The sequence below is a fragment of the Trematomus bernacchii genome, unplaced genomic scaffold, assembly GCF_902827165.1.
Source record: "Trematomus bernacchii unplaced genomic scaffold, fTreBer1.1, whole genome shotgun sequence".
NCBI lineage: Eukaryota > Metazoa > Chordata > Actinopteri > Perciformes > Nototheniidae > Trematomus > Trematomus bernacchii.
The window spans coordinates 14,045,441-14,062,151 of NW_022987714.1; the positions used below are offsets into that span (position 1 = coordinate 14,045,441).

Sequence of the window (16,711 nt, forward strand, 5' to 3'; positions counted from 1 at the left end):
GCCTTTTCACGCCAGGCAGAAACCCTGAATAAGTTGTTTGTTTGTTGCTGAATGTGTTACTCTTTTAAAAAGGTCAATGCTGCTCACCACCACAGATGATCTTATGACTCCCTGGTAGTCATCATCTGCAGGTTCAACTGAGTGATTGTATGAAAGGAAGTAGTTTGTCACTGCTCTAAATTGTGCATAACTTTCTTTATACTCATGACACCAACTTACTTCATCACTGAAAAATATTTGGGGTATTTCCATGTTCTTGTTAAATATCTTTGCTGAATTATGTCATGGCAACTTTAAAATCCATTTGATCCTACCATTACCTCAGAACCCAGCAATGTTCAGTTGAGTTTCAGTTTTTTTTTCTCATGCAAGCTGTCGAAATATTTAGCTGATTATCATAAAGGTGAAGCCATGGAACAAGTCCTATCGAAACATTTTCTTTTCATTTTAATTCTTAATTTGTTTAAATCTTAATAGGATGAAAAATCTGGCAGCAGGAACACATAATAGATTGTACTGTATGCTAAATGGTATTGTTAAAGAGGACAGATTTCAGGTTCATGTTTGTATGTAGTGTCTCTACTGTGACATGTCTCCATGCTGTAATGTTCAAAAAGCTCTTTATTTTTCTCATACTGCCTGTGCTGCAGCACCTCTTTTCACCCTCTGTCTGAAACCAGAGCCGAATCTGCTCTGATTGGTTAGCTGGCCGGCTCTGTTGTGATTGGTCAACCGCTTGGAGATGTCCCTCCCTTTAGCCTATCATGTCAAATGTGTTGGAGCGCTAGCCAATAGAAGCACAAGTGTCATTATGTTACGCAAGTAAACAAAGGAGTCCAATGGAGGCGTTTCGGGCGGGAGGGGAGTGTGTGGGAGAGAAACTCCCTCTGGAGGGAACGTTGAAATGTAAGCCTTTGCAGACCATTTACATGCAAAAAACCTATTTAACACACTACAGGAAGGAGAAAAACCCAAAAGCATAATAGGGCCTCTTTTACAACTACTTGTAACAAGCCTATTTATAAAAAAATATATTATTCTTAAAAGTAATACGACCTTCCCCATCCAACACAATTCTAGCAACAGATCTCCAGTAAGGAATAAAACCACAAGTACAAACAAATATCAAAAACCGACTTACTTTATGCAAACATTATCCTTTTTCAAGAGCAACACTTAGAGTACAAGAACCAAGTGTCTTGCACAACACAGGTGATGAACAAATATTATGATTAAACAATCCACATGACTGACGGCTAGCGTGGAAGACAGCAGGGCACAAATATATCTGTACACACACAAGCAGCAATAAACGTGTCTATAATGTGTATAATCAGCCTGCTAAACTGCCACAGAGCTAACACCCAGACATAGGAACTACTTGTTATCCCTCTCCACTTGTTTATCTTTGCCTTATATAACAGCTATGCGAATATATTATACGTTAACTGAAATACAGAGGTGTGCTGGGTATGATTTGATCTCTACCACCTGCCAGTTCTCAAAAGATTCAAAGGAACTTTAATTGTAATGTTTCTTCAGGATTCATTTACTGTATGTTGACGAGTGTCACTGTTGCATCTGCCTTACCATTAGACTCAGAGAACAAGGACTATTTGTAAAGTACTGGGGGGACAGCTCACTGATGGAGCTAAGTATAGTTGAAGTGTGAGAAGAAAGAAGCAGTTAGTGACGGTGTGGGACTGATAAAGTGAGCGAAGAGAACACTCGGAGCACAAAGAGTGACAGCTGAAGAGAGAGGGAAAAGGGGGAGTTTGAAAAAAGACAAACAAATCTGAGATAGAATCAGATATGGGAATGATTTCAAGATGTATTGTTGGTGAAGTCAGATTGTAATAGCTAAACAGACTCACTGGAAAATAAATAAAATAAAATACCAGGATAAAGGAGAAAAAGTATTTAGATTTCCTTAACCATTCTAATGCCCAAAGTGCAAAACAGTGGATTACCTACTGTAAAAGTGTTGATTAACAATGTATCTATTCTCTGTGATTAATAACTCATAAAGACATTAAGAACACAACACTAATGTGCTTTTTACACGAGAACGCAAACGGTTGTATCAGCTACTTTTCTCTTTCGCATAGCCCGTTCGTTCACACGAGGCCGTAACGGAAACGCGGAAACGGACCCCGCAAATGATAACGGGTCCCAAGGTGGATAGATCTGCAGACGGAACGCTCTGGGGGGCCAAACGGCTCCGTGTGTACGTCCTATACGATAATTTCCTGATAACGAAATTATCAGCTGCTCACTGCTGTAGCATGGTCAGTGGCTACAGATGTTAGTGCAAAATCTACAGCTCCTCTACCACAACCATCAGCAACAAGTGGACATGGAGAATTACATGAACTACATGTTGCTAAATCCACGCGGGGCATAAACAGAAGGGCAACCATGCTCGGGTCTTCTTCGCTGCTTTTGGTGTATTTTGTGGCGGAAGTACAGCGCCACTTACAGGCCCGGCATATGTACTACAGCGTCTCCAGCGCTTTCGAGCGGTCTCGTGTGAATGGAAGACTTTTTTGATATCGTATTCGGTTCGTTTCCGTTTCGTATGCGTTTGCGTGTAAATGGGGTCTAAACTTCCCTCTAACCAAAGAATAGATACTGAGTAAACAAACAATTAATCATACCGAGTGTGAAGCTGCCTCGCAACAAAAGAAGTGATCACAGTCTTTTATCCTCACAAAGGAAAGAGCACAGTGATCCTGTTTTTAAATTCTTTGCAACACATCAGAGTACAACACAACTGCACAAAATGCAAAACAGAGAAGACATAAAAGGGAGATGGCAAGCAAGCCAATAGATATTCCAGATCCAGAACAGACTTTTGATTTTATTCTTTCTTTTTTTCTTAAATAATGGCTGTTGACAGAGACAGATGGAGGGTCCTGATGTGTGTGTGTTGGGGGGTGTTTTCAGGCAGTATTCATGCCATCTATTGGCCCTGCCTTAACATCCTTAGTGCTCATTCATTTCCCACTCGTGACCCATTTCTCACTGTCATGCAGTAATTTCATTGGGTGTGGCAGGCCACATGGTTTATGTCATGACAATTGCTGGTAAAATGGTTCATTTAATTGTCTTAGTTAACGTTAGATTGTGTTTGTCCGCAGAGCTGCCACAGATGTGATAGATTGGTGTCTGGGGTGTGCCTTGTAGTGTTGTTGGTGTAGTAAAAGGGGGCACACACACACATTAAGGCTGGAATTAAATTAAGCATTGCGCATATTTTGTAATGCTACAGAACAGCTGAGAAGTAACACACACCTTTTAAAAGAGTGTATTTTCCAATAATAACAATACAGATGTCATGTATTAGCTCACTTTTTCAAGACCTTAAGACGTTTTTCATGACTAATAAAACCAGACAAAGTTAATATTTTTGGGAAAATAGAAGGTATGGTTAAGGGTTCGAAGTCAAAAATGTAAAACTTCAAAAAGTGCTTTGATCAGATTTGACAGTCACCATTAGCAAGCAATCCTACCCTTACAACAATTCTGATGGTTGTTTTTCATTTTTTTCATGCTAGTATTTCCTGTGACATAACCAAAACTTGTCTAGCTTTGGCATGAAATTCATCAAGGGCCCATGACACTATTGGAAACAATATAGTTTTCTGGCCTACATATTTGCCATGTTGAGCTCTAGTTCAAATAATCCTTTTAGCATGTTGATACAGCTGTTGCTAGAAGCTGGATGTAGACCCCTACCTCTTAGCTGCTATACAATTGATGAAAAAGTACAATTGAGTAAACTGATAGATTAGACTCTCCTTGAAACAGCTTTGAAGTAAAACCCACACCCTGTCTTAATGAGGCCTCCCAAATAAAAAATCTAAGGTTTTCTGCTGCAATCTGCTCCTTTTTCTGAGCCCTTTGTCTACATTATTGTTCTCCAATAGCGTCATAAATATGCTTCCCTGCAGAAGAGGTTTTTGCATACATAATGTTTTGTAACACACTCATGTCCATGCTTATGATTACATGCAAAGCCGAGCTTGCTGTTCCCCCTCCTCTTGCTCTCTCCATCTCTTTTCTCTGTCTCTCTGGGTTGAGGTGGGGACAGTAGAATTGATTGTTTTTTCTCGCTGGCTGCTACAGACTAAGTGTGTTTTAACGATCCACTCAAATAACAGCATATACTGTACATGTCCCATATTCGCCACCCTCCTTCCTCTGTAAGCGCTGTCGCGTTGTGTGGTTGCAGGAAGGCAGGGACCCCACACAGACATACATACATTTAAATATATACATATGTGTGTGTCAGAGCTCTATTGGGACAGTCGACAGGAGGGCAGAACAACAATTTAATATTTGATCACTTCCATTATTCAGCAACTGCTACAGAGATGGAGGGAGGGTAACAGACGCGGTGTGTACCTCAAACTAGTGAGATGTTATCTATATCAATAACATGAGCAGATTGGAAAGTGGAAATGAAGCATCAAAAATGTAAATATTTTCCTCTTTTTGTATATCAAGAGCAAAATAGAAGAGGGATGATATGTGGAGACGAAAGCAGAGCTGGATAGGAAAGGCGATGTAGGAAAGGATGAAGGAAAGAAGGATGATGCTGATGGAGGAGGAGGAGGGTGCAGCAGAATGGGCAGGAAAGGCAGGGAGGGAGAGAGAATCTGAGACGAGATTGCATTCCTGGGAAATGAGGATGGTCTCCATGGCAACTGCAGCTGAGAGTCACATGATGTAAAGGAGTGAGAGCAAAAAAAGGAGAGAGACTGAGTGAGAGGGTGGGGTCGTGCTGGCAGACAACAGAGGAGAGAAGAGATGGTAATGAGATGAAATAATAAAGTGGAGTGGAGACAAACAAATATATGTAAGACAATACATACGTTTATGTAAATCACTTGAGTGTGTTTTTTAGTACTGGATTACAGACACATAAAGTGTCACATCGTGTTCCAGACAATGAAAAGATAAGGGTTAGACTATTAGAGACATAAGTTGAAAAAAAGAAAGAAGTTGTCATTGACAAGATACATGAAGAAATTGAAACTGGAGTCCAAAAATAGAAGAGGGGAGGGGAGAGGTGGGAGAGATAGAGAAAGGCGAGTGAGAACAGATTGTTGATAGAGAATGCCAGCCATGTTTTTTCCCCTCACGATATCTGATGGCTGATGTTCACTATGACGTCAAACAACAAACACACACACACACACACACACACACTAACATGCTAATGTTTTATTGTGCACAGTCATTGTCTCCTTTTGTTGCCTCTCACATCAGCCAGAGCTGACTGATTACAAAAAATAGCTTTCTTGTTTAATTGCCCAGTTGAATGATATGAATCAATGGTTATTTATTGTGATGCACTTACTTACCCAAGGTTGATTCTCCGAGTGCTAGCCTTAGTTTGATCTGAAAATAATTGCTTTTCAGTTTTCAAAATGTAATCGATTATACTTGCATGTGGACAATCTGAATTGATCCTACACTCTAATTTATAATTTGGTCACACCTTTGGCCAAGTCAATGTATTGCTCTAGCCCTTGCTCTAGCTACCAAGCTAGCTAGCAAAGGAACGTCTGCATACTACAAACACATTCAGTATGTACTTCACAATGCCTACCAAATGTGAGCTCCCCAGTTGTTACTTTAGTTTAAACTCTACCTTTTTGTCATTTGATTTATCCAGCATTATTCTTTTGTTACGCTATGCCTCGTAGTCCTTATTAAAAAGATGCAATATTTGGGCGGTTGAGTTCAACATGTCTACTGCTCAGACTTTCTTGCTAATCTTTTAAACATCACTGGGTTTCTTGCACACAGAGAACGAATTGTGATAAAAAAACACAATTGACTAATACTGACCTAGAACATCTAATTGAGCATTGAGTATTACTTGACAGTTTCTGACATACTGTTCATTTTTAATAGACTTGCAGTAAATGTGCTCAGTATTGGTTGAGACTTACTACAGTTTTTAGTGTTAAACTGCTTTTACAGTTATCTTATTATTACTGCAGACGTACAGTTTTCTGACTCAAATGATTGCCTGATTGAGTGCATTCTTGTGTAAATGACGGCAGTTATTCAAAAATGCGATTACTAAAAATGTGTTTGTGGACCTTCCAAGTGGTTGGCCTTGGATCCAGTAATGTTTTCCTAGATAAGAGTGGGTCATTTAATCAGGAAAAGGTTAAAAGATAATTACTATCCCTGTTTCTTTGACAACTGTGACTGTGTGTGTGGGTGTGTGTTTGTGTGCTGTGTGGAGGTTTGAGTAGAACTCAAAGATGGCTACAGAGGCAAAAAGGATGATTTCCATTGATCTTGTCCGAGCGGACCATTACTGTCGCTCTGACACACAAAAAACACACCCCAGAGGAAGGAGAGAGAGAGATGGAAGCCTCATCCAATATTACACACTCACACACAAACGCATTACATTACATGTCACTTGTTAGACGCTTTTATCCAAAGCGACTTACATACTCAATACTGTGGGCAATCCCCACAGGAGCAATTTGGGGGGAAGTGTCTTGCCCAGGGACACAACGACATGCCGACTGCAGTGGGGTTTGAACCTGTGACCCCCTGATCCGAACACCAAGGCTCTATCCACTGCGCCACACACACACACACACACACACACACACACACACACACACACACCACACACACACACACACAAACACACACACACACACACACACCACACACACACACACACACACACACACACACACACACACACACACACACACACACACACACACACACACACACACACACACACACACACACACACACACACACACACACACACACACACACACACACACATTCTGACCCTGTCCTTCCATATGTCTGTTTAGAAAGTATCCTGGCTTAGGCTGTGTGTTTTAAATGTGTCGGTGGCCCTCTGCCCAGGACTTTACACAGAAACACACCCTCTCAGGACATACACACACACACACTTGCACAGAAACAGAAATCCGTCTCAATTTCTTCTTTCTCTGCCCCTCATTCATACCGACACCCAGATGTACACACACTCCCACTCATTGCACATCAGGCAATGTGTGTCTGCTGAGTGAGAGGACGGAGCATCAGTGGCAGAGGGGAAATGGAACAGAGAGCTTTTACCCTGCGCTGAAACACATTTCCATTAGATGAACTCCCCTTTGAATAGGCTTTGCGCCATGTAGAGGATGACAGATGGAGAGAGCTTCAGTTTCATTTTTTTTTTAAAGAGATACATGTCCGGGATGTCTCATGAGGCCAAACAGCAGACCAGGGACTTGGATTTAAAAGTGGCTCAGGGTTATTGTCACTGCCAGAGCCCTTTTTTCAAAGATTGTACTGACAACCGTGTCAGAGAGCAAATGATTCACTTCTAGCCCCTTTCATGTTTATCTGACTCAACAGGGATTGTCAAATAGTGCTTCCATGAAAGACCAGGAGGTATACTGAGCTGTGAAATAGCAAAAAATGCAATTTGGGCTCAATTTTCAATGACTAACAAATATATCAGTTTTTGGTGAACACTTGGCGGAAACCATGCAGCATTTCCACTGCAGGGCCTTGCACGGCTTAGTACGGTATAGTTAGGCCTTGGTAGGCCAGGCTCACTTAATGCTGCGTTTCCATTACTGTTTAGTAGCTGGGGCAGTAACTATAGTAACGCAGTGTTGGCGGAGCCGTGACGTCATCTTCAATGCGAACCACAAAACCAAACATCAGCAGTTAGCTGTTAGCACTCAAGCTCACAGCTCCTCATATCTGTTCAGAAACTAGACAGAAGTTAAACAAGTACAAACCACAGACTGTCTGTGTCATGGAGAATACAGTCGCTGGTTTATTTATGTCTGTATAGGCCGTTGTTGTGAGTGTGGACGGTCGGAGCATATACCATTCAGAAAATACGCATTTTAAAAGGTTTTTCGCCTGCCGTCTGTCTGCAGACTTGTCAAAGCATTAATTCATGGTTTGTACTAACCGGTATCAGTATGTTGTTACTTCGGCATCATTTTGAAACGTGTATTACAATTAAATCACGGTAAAATATGTTTATTGTGAACGAATACCCGTTAGCCGGAACTACCTCTAGTGGAAACGCAACAAAAAACGGGCCGGGTTTGACACGGCACGCTTAAACCGTGCTACGCGCTGCAGTGGAAATGCGCCATTATAGGTTTAGGTGTCTAACATAACATCTCCATGAATGTTTAATGTTCCAACAGTAATAATATACATTGTCTCCTCCTCTGCCTATCTGAAATGCTAATGTATATCTTTAAAGTCCAATAAAACATAATTGAGACCATTTGCATAATGTTCATCTAACGGAAAAAAAGAACCAACATTTTTCAGACCTTTTATCTTAAAAAAAAAAAAACACAAGGTCAGTAATCAATAAATACTAGTGTCTAATCCGGACATTTAAACAATTAATGAAGGTCTCTATACTGTGCTAGTTATTTATTATGTAGGATTTTGGAGAGGTGTCAGTCTGCATCAAAGAGTAGGTTCTTAGCAGAAGGATAAACAAGTGAACAGAATCAAGTTGAAAACATTGAGAGTGTTTCTGCCGCCAAAATCTCACGTATCACTACATTGTTTTGTAATCATTTATTTATTACCATTGTGTCTAGACAGTACCTGCTCACTGAGTTTTTCACTTCAATACCTAGAATAATATATATGTTTACTTGGAATTTCGACTCTTGCTTTTAGTAAAAATGTCGATGATTTTAGAGTTTAAATGTGTAACTAAAATCTTTCCAGTGGGATGATTTGTTCCCATTAGATCCTGACATATCCTGTCAGTGTAGATGGGTTTCAATTATAAATGTAGTCCTGCTGATTTGCCATCCCTTTGTAAAATAACACACAATCCCACTCAAACAGACTGTAGGTATAACACACGTATCAATCTCGCTGCTGTGTCATTCTATGGGCAACCCACTTATCACACAGTACAGCATGTAAGTCTTCATTGTTTAAGTTACATGATTATTTAATTTTTTTTTTTTATTGTTGTATCCAATTTTTTTAAACTCTCAAACATTGGTATCAACCTTAAAAAATCCCATAAACGCCAAAGATAACACAATCCCTTGATATCACTGCCAGTAATCTAAAATGTAAAGGGATGTTTTAGTTTGTATTATACAAATGATTGTAAATAAGATCAAATTGTGTAATCCTTCCCATAAAGTGAACTAAATTAAAGTGGGGATAAAATACATTTGCTTACAGAATCGGAGGACCTGTGCCTCAATAATAAAGCCATATGTGATCAGTTTATTGCATAGACCGGCACATACATTTCAAATTCAAGCCTCTCTTTAATCAGTACACATGTATATACCTGTATGAGAAAAATTCAAAGCAGTGTACAACACATTTTTTAAGAACATTAGTCAGGATGTGAGTGGAGAGAAAGTGAACAGCTCTCAGTAAATGTTAAAGGTCAGAGAAGGTGATGTGTGTGACGTAACTCTTGAAATACATGGTACATTTTATTCTCTATAATTAAAGGTGTCATATTCTGCTCATTGAGGCGCCGTTTACACGAGGAGAAAACTGCTTGTATCTGCATAGTTTCGCGTGCGTATAGCCCTATTATTTACACGAGGCCGATAGAAACTAACCCCACAAACAATAACGGGTCCCAAGGTGGATAGATTTGCAAACGAAACGCTCTGGGGGGTCAACCGAGTCCGTGTAATCACCTCGATATGAATATTTCCTGAAAAAATAACGATAGCCCCACCTCTCCTGCTCACTGCTGTAGCAACTAATAATAGCTGTGTTAATTAAACGCACAAGGGGTTCTTGAATGAAATAATATTATAAAAGGCAAACCAGAATTGTTAACGCCCAATATACTCCTTAAACAAAATAAACAGAGTCAGATTTCATGCATTGATCCATTATATTGACAAAGGTGCGATCTCACCCGGTGTTTGTAGAGAATATCTCTCTCTTTCTGAGCCGTCCTCTCCACGGAGACGTGCTTCTTGGTCGGGATGCAATATCCACAGATTCGGTTTCTTTCAGTTTCTTTCAGTTTCAGTTTCAGTTTCGGGGCTTAAACAGAAGGGTAGCCATGGCAACATTGCAGCGGGGCTGCTCGGTTGCTCTTCTTCGCGGCTTTTGGTGTATTTTGGCGGAAGTTACAGCGCCACTTACAGTCCCAGCATATGTACTACAGCGTTTCCAGCGGCCTCGTTTGAACAGACACGTTAAATGAAACAAATGCATGTGAATGGAAGACTTTTTTGAATACGCATACTGTGCATAAACGCAAACGGTCCCGTGTGAGCGGGGCCTCAGCCTCTGCATTAGATGACACCTACACACACATATACATGGAGGGAAGGATGGAGGAATGTGTGTTTCGTAAATATAGGTTTGGTAAGTTTATGCAGTTAAATGTGTGGTGGGCGTACTGATGTAATGTGCAGAGGGATGATTCGCTATAGATTGACGACAAGGACGCAGAAGTGCTCTGATTGGGTATTGAATGGAAGGACAGAGGAGAGAAAGAAGAGAAAGGATCAGATGCAGAGGATGGAGGAATGATGTTGGCACATATGATTGCCCATTCACTGTCCAAGCAAGGATGAAGGGCAGGCAAATAAGAAACACAAAGTATGATTACTCATATCTATCATATACAAATGTCCCCCGATTATTGATGCTAAACACCACAAATGCGTAGTTTTAGAAGTATATGCACAGAATGTACCTAAATGTAAACTCTGAAATTGGTGTCATAGACAGAATTATAATTACTCGGACTAACACCATACGTACATTTAAAAGCAATACTTTCTTCACAGGGAAACCAATTTCCACGTGACTTGGACTCGAGTCACCAATTTGATGACTTTGGACTCGACTTGACAAAATCACAAAACACTTGCGACCTATATAACACACTACAGGAAAGGGAAACCCCCCCGAAAAAATATAATAGGGCCCCTTTAAGTATTATTTGTTCTTGTTCTGCTATGATTTGCTCAAGACAACGCAACAGTTTCAAAACTTTAATATGCAATTGTACATGTTATGACACATTGTGTATATAAACTTCTGGTCCCACTCTATCATATTGTAGATTGAGCCTTTCAGTCCAGAAAGACATTTGAATGTATAAAAAGACACTAAAATCAGTTCAAGCATCTCTAGGACAAATGTAGAAACACACACTTGTCACATGATCTTATACAAACACACACACACACACCTTGGTGACAGAGTTAAAAATGGTTTAACAGAACACAGGTCAGTGAAGCTCAAGTGAGAAAGGGTAGCAGCAGAGCAGGACAGAGAGATGGAGAGATGTAGAGAGTTATGAAAGTAGATTACTGACTAAAAGACAGAAGAGAAGAGGGAGGGAGGGGAAATCAAACGGAGAGACGCAAGGAGCAGAAGAGCCTGACAAATGGACAGTGAGAGAGCGAGGGTGTTGTGATGGACATTAATACTCAAGGAAAGGAGAGAAAGAAGAAAACAGGAACATGATGCCAAGAGAGGGCAAATGGAGAAGAACAAAACAAACATGGTCATGGGCACAGATGGAAGGACAGCTGAAGGACAGACATGGGAAAAACAAGGATAAAAAACACTGTCGAGAGATGAATGTCAATAGAAGTCAGATGGAAAGAGACTATAGCAGCGGTGATGATGATAGAGGGAAGACTTTTAGCTGAGAGAAAGACAGTAGGACTGGATCAGGTCAGGTAGGTTGAGAGTTGATATGCTTCGGTGCACAGAAGGATATACAGGAAGGAGCACACTCCCCATTATAAAAGAAATGACAGGTCCTACGTCTACAGGACGTCTGGTAAAACCAGTGACTCATATTGGGACGGTCTGCCGTTATTTACAGAGCACTGTGTACACAAACAACACACATATCACTTTCACACCGGCACTTCACTTCATTTGGTCTGATGCCATATCATGCAAATGACATGGCTCTGGGTCTTCCACACTGAATATTACATTTCCTAGATGGTGCATCCTACTGAGTCTGATGGTTCCCTGATTTAACTCTAGTAGCACTATGATGTTGGCAAGGAAATTAGACCTTTTTCAGTAACATTTACCTGCCAAATTCTCTGAAATATATGGCTAGTGTATTTAATTACTCACAAGCCACATAAACAATATTAATTAACATTGTGATTGATGACTAGTGGCCTAAAAGGGGACTGTTGCACCCTGAGTGAATTATATCAAGTTATATTGAGTGATAGCAATTACATTTGCTATAGATTTTTCAAGAGGATGATACCTAATGACTTTGTTGTCCCTCTGATTTCCTCTAGCTACTGTCAAGTCAAATTTGTATTATCATGTGAATTGTATCACCATCTACTGGGATTACGTGTTATCTGTCCAGTAGTCCTACTGACCTTGATGATACTTGACCTTTCATATAGCGCCACCAAATGCGAAACTAATGATTTTCTCTATCAGGGAAAGAGAAAGAGGGCAAGAAAATAAAAGGAGAAAACGGAGTGATTCAAAAATGTGAAAAAAGATGGAGAAGTTTTTGGTACTCTTTAATGGGCATATTAAGGCCTGCATTTTTGACATTTGGAAAAATAAATCAATCCTTTTTAAAGCTTGGAGTTATGATTTTGTAACATCCTGTAAAATAACATTGTATGCATCATTGTGAAATCACTCCCTGTCTGTCATCTTTGTTGTACAGCTTAATGAACTTCTGTTAAGGTTAGGGTTCAAACCAATCCCTTAACCCTAAGCACCAACCAAAATAGTGTGCATGCATCCATCTAGTGTCTGAAATTGCAACATGTTCCTGTTGAGTACAGTTTAAGTGTGTGGCTGTAGCTGTCTCAGCACATGAAGCCACCACGTGTTGAGAATAGGCGTACAAAGGTCAGGGCTCCACGCATATTACTGTGAGCATGAAGTATGATGTAGAAGGTAACTGCAAAGGGGAAAAGGGTGTTTGGATAAACTGCTGGATTCAGTCGGAATATATTGAGATAAGAGGAGATAATGCATTTAATTTCCACTGCATAGTATGGCAATAGTCCACTTTCCATCAGCAGAAGTTGTGGATAGTACCTTGTTGTGGAGAAGAAAATAATGACCCAAATGTATTTTATAAATTAAACAATATCAATATAATGTTTTAAAAATAATAATTTCATATGCAATAACAAGATAGAATATTATAATTGTTTGGAGTTCAATTCCACTAAATATTGTCCCCGTCCATACAGTACCAAGTCAAGGCAGATTGGCTGGAGATTTTTGCCCACAATGCAATTTGATGACATTCAAAAGGTATAACTCAGGCTTTTCCTTTAACTACACTAGCTAGTGTGTCTGCCTCATAACTGACCAAGGGTTTGTCATGACATGGATTTTAAAGGATGCTTTTGTGAAGCCTTTTCACCGAACAATAAAAGAGCAGCGGGAGCTCAAAAGGCTCTTATTCATTTCTCTCTCTCCTCCTAATCTGATTCTCTTGTTCTTTTCTGTCATCTTCTGTAATCCCCTTCTGTAATCGTTGTTACCTCAAGCGTCCTCTCTTTTCTATGCTCTTTTCATGGTAACCATCCCCCCTCTAGTTCATTGTTAGGTAGGCTCCTCTTCTATGTAATACTTCTAATAAAGACGTAAATATATACTAGATCACCCTCAAGTAACATAGGGTATTAATCATATTGTAGTGCACTTGCAAATGTATTGTCTATTTTCCAAGTGGCACACTGTTTAAAATGCATTGAACAACTCTGTGTTTGTTTACAGTTATACTAATGTCATTTTGAGTGGTGATGTGATAGCAGCAACTAGAGTTAAGGACAAACGCTGCTCCACCTCAGGCCTCTAAGATTAACTAACCTCCTGCTTCTTTCCTCTTGTGTTTTCTCCAGGCGGATGCTAAGATGGTGTGTGACGTGGTCACTCGTATGGAGGACACAGAGCCTTACTCCGCCGAGCTGCTCGGCGCCATGATGCGCCTGTTGGTCCGACTACAGGCAACCAGGAGTGTTTCCAGCCGCGCCCGCGAGTACCAGCTCAACGACTCAGCGCAGTAGTACGTATTCTACAGAGTTTAGCATTATAATTTGTGTGGTTATTGAATCCTGCAGGGATGAAGTGTAGGCTAATCTTGAATTTAGCATTGGCTGGTTCCTACGAGAAAAAGCCAATGGAATATCTACATTGGATTGTAGCTGAAAACAAGCTCTGTCTTAACAAAGTAATGCATTTTTGAGATTTGACAAGCTTAAATGCAATTGCCAGGAGTTAAAATGTCCTTGTGTTTGACTTGATAATGTTGAATGTCCCAGACAACCTCTGTTATCATTAAGCTACTTGTTAGCAACATCTTTGTTAAGTTGCGTACATTTTTTTAATAGTGTCTCTTATGTTATAGAACCAAATGTAAAATATCTTAAGCGTGTTTAAAACATTTAAGAAGCATAGAAATCTCACCAAAAAAACCTCTGGACCTTGAGACAGGGGAACTGAAACTGCAGAATTGCTTACTCATTTCCAGGTTTCAGGAGTCATTCCTGCCCCATCCAACTGATCACAAGTGATATCATCCAGCCAGAGTATGCTTGAGTATGAATGGGAGATGTTACAAAGTGACACATTTGTGTTTTGTTTAACGTTCCAATAAGCACTATATCACTGACTCAGCACAGTAGCGAGAGAGTGTGTGTGTTCCACCTGTTCAGCTGAGACGTGTCAGGATCAATACATCAGTCATTACCGACCTCCCCCCCGCCTAATTCAATACACCCACCAACCATAAAAGATGAAAAAGAAACACATGCTCCCTAACACATACACTCACACACTCAACTATTTATTTATAATCTCCTAGATGCGATCATACACTGGCTATTACGACACATAGTCAATCACCATTACAAGTACACGGCCTGATTTATGCTGAGTGCCTGAGCGTGGGTGGAGAGCGAGAGAGAGACAGCTGGAGAAAAACAGTGAAGGAGAGGGTGGGGTGGGGGGGTGGGGAGGACATTTTACTCAAGTGCCATGTTTGTGCGTGTAGCCCTTGTGTAATTGTCCGCCATACATCTAATGAAATTACACAGTGACAAAGATAAATGGAAGGAGAGTGACAGATGGAGTTGTATATCTTTGTTGCTGTGTGCAGCACATACACTACACATACTGTAAATCACTCTTATAGGCAACTGCGGATGTAGTGAATGTAGCTTGTGTGTTAGTTTATTTAGTGACCACTTAATATGAATTCATATTCATCCAGGAAAATCGTTCCTGCGTTTGAATTTCTACTTTAGTACTGGTTTCAGTTCACTGGCAGTGTTTTTATTTCTCAAGAAGCATTTAGAGGCAGCAGACAGTTAAAGAAAAACTCAAGCAAGAAAAGAGCCATCAAATGCACTACTTGGTTGGAAATCTACCAGTGAAAACTAAGTGTCTAGAAGCAAATCTAGTGCAGACACAGATGTTACTTAAAGTGGACCTATCATGCTATATTTTAATAATATAGTGTAGGACCATACCTACATAAGGCATATTTATACTTTTTTTTTTTCAAAATACCAAACAGATCATGCATTTTAGCCATGCCTCATTTTGCTCAATTTGCAATTTCTAGCTTCTGGGCAGATTCTGTGAGAACAGCACCATCTACTGGCCTGGCATATGTACTACGGCGAGTCTCCAGCGCTTTTCGAACGGCAAGTGGCCGTGGCTGTCCCTCCCCTGATTGGTGGAGTTGGCCCAATAGCCGTAGCGCCACTGTCCTGACTTCATACAGTGTTCAAATCTGGATCAGTTTTATCAGATCCGTTGCAGCCCCTTTTTTAGAGATTTGGGTATGGAGGAAAATAGAGAGGGTTGTGTTTTTCTGACCCTTGGTGATTCCCTGGAACACCGGGGACACATATTCATGTATAAAAGACGTACAAAAGTGGCATTTTGCATGATGGTCCCCTTTAAGACAGAGCTGCAGAGAAGTTGAGATAAGGCGGAAAGAGAAAGGGCAGGAAGGATATAGAGGGATACGTTGAGAGAAATTAAGCCGGGGGAGTCCAAGTCGAGGCTTAAGCAAGGATAAACAGATCAGAAATAATGAAAGAATACGACTGAGACAATAGAGACCAAAAGGTCAGGAAAAAGAGTATTCCATGGAGTCAAAGGTGATGATAAAGCAAGACAGAATGGACAGAAGAAAATACAGAGTTACAACACATAATAGCAGACAACCTGGAAGTGCAAACATATTCCTGTCAACAATTACATTTGGTCAATTAACTCAAACAACATCCTCTCTGTGTGTGAATGAAAGCCTCTGTGTGCTAAATGTCACATTAAAGATGAATGCACACTTCCTGTTATGTTGGAACTTGTGGTGCAGAACAGGACAAGCAGCCAATGAACAGATGGGACTGGTATCACATGATCACACCATGAGATATTTTGAGTTCTGCTTAAGAAACCTCTCGTTTTTTGTCGTCAGGTGTAACAGTTAGTTCAAAGATGAGGTATTTAGTGAGGGTTTTGGGGGGGGAGAGAGTGTAAACACACATGCACTGTGTTAGTATTAAAATGAAAGCAGAAAGCTCTTTTATGAAAGGAGCATGTACTGCCAGCAGCCATCTCTCTCTCTTCAATGCCCTGCATGTCGTGACCTATTTACCGCAAAACACATCCACTGTTTATG

The 16,711-nt window shown here is 40.4% G+C and overlaps 1 protein-coding gene across 1 annotated transcript in view; it reads left to right on the top strand.

Moving 5' to 3' along the window:
- The first annotated feature begins 13,923 nt into the window (after positions 1 to 13,923).
- Positions 13,924 to 16,711, top strand: part of LOC117491368 (guanine nucleotide-binding protein G(o) subunit alpha-like) — a 29,982-nt gene continuing 27,194 nt past the window's right edge. Inside the window, exon 1 of the mRNA XM_034141299.1 lies at positions 13,924 to 14,083. Within this exon, the coding sequence (XP_033997190.1) occupies positions 13,932 to 14,083 (152 nt within the window). The 5' untranslated portion in view covers positions 13,924 to 13,931. The remainder of the gene's footprint in view (positions 14,084 to 16,711) is intronic.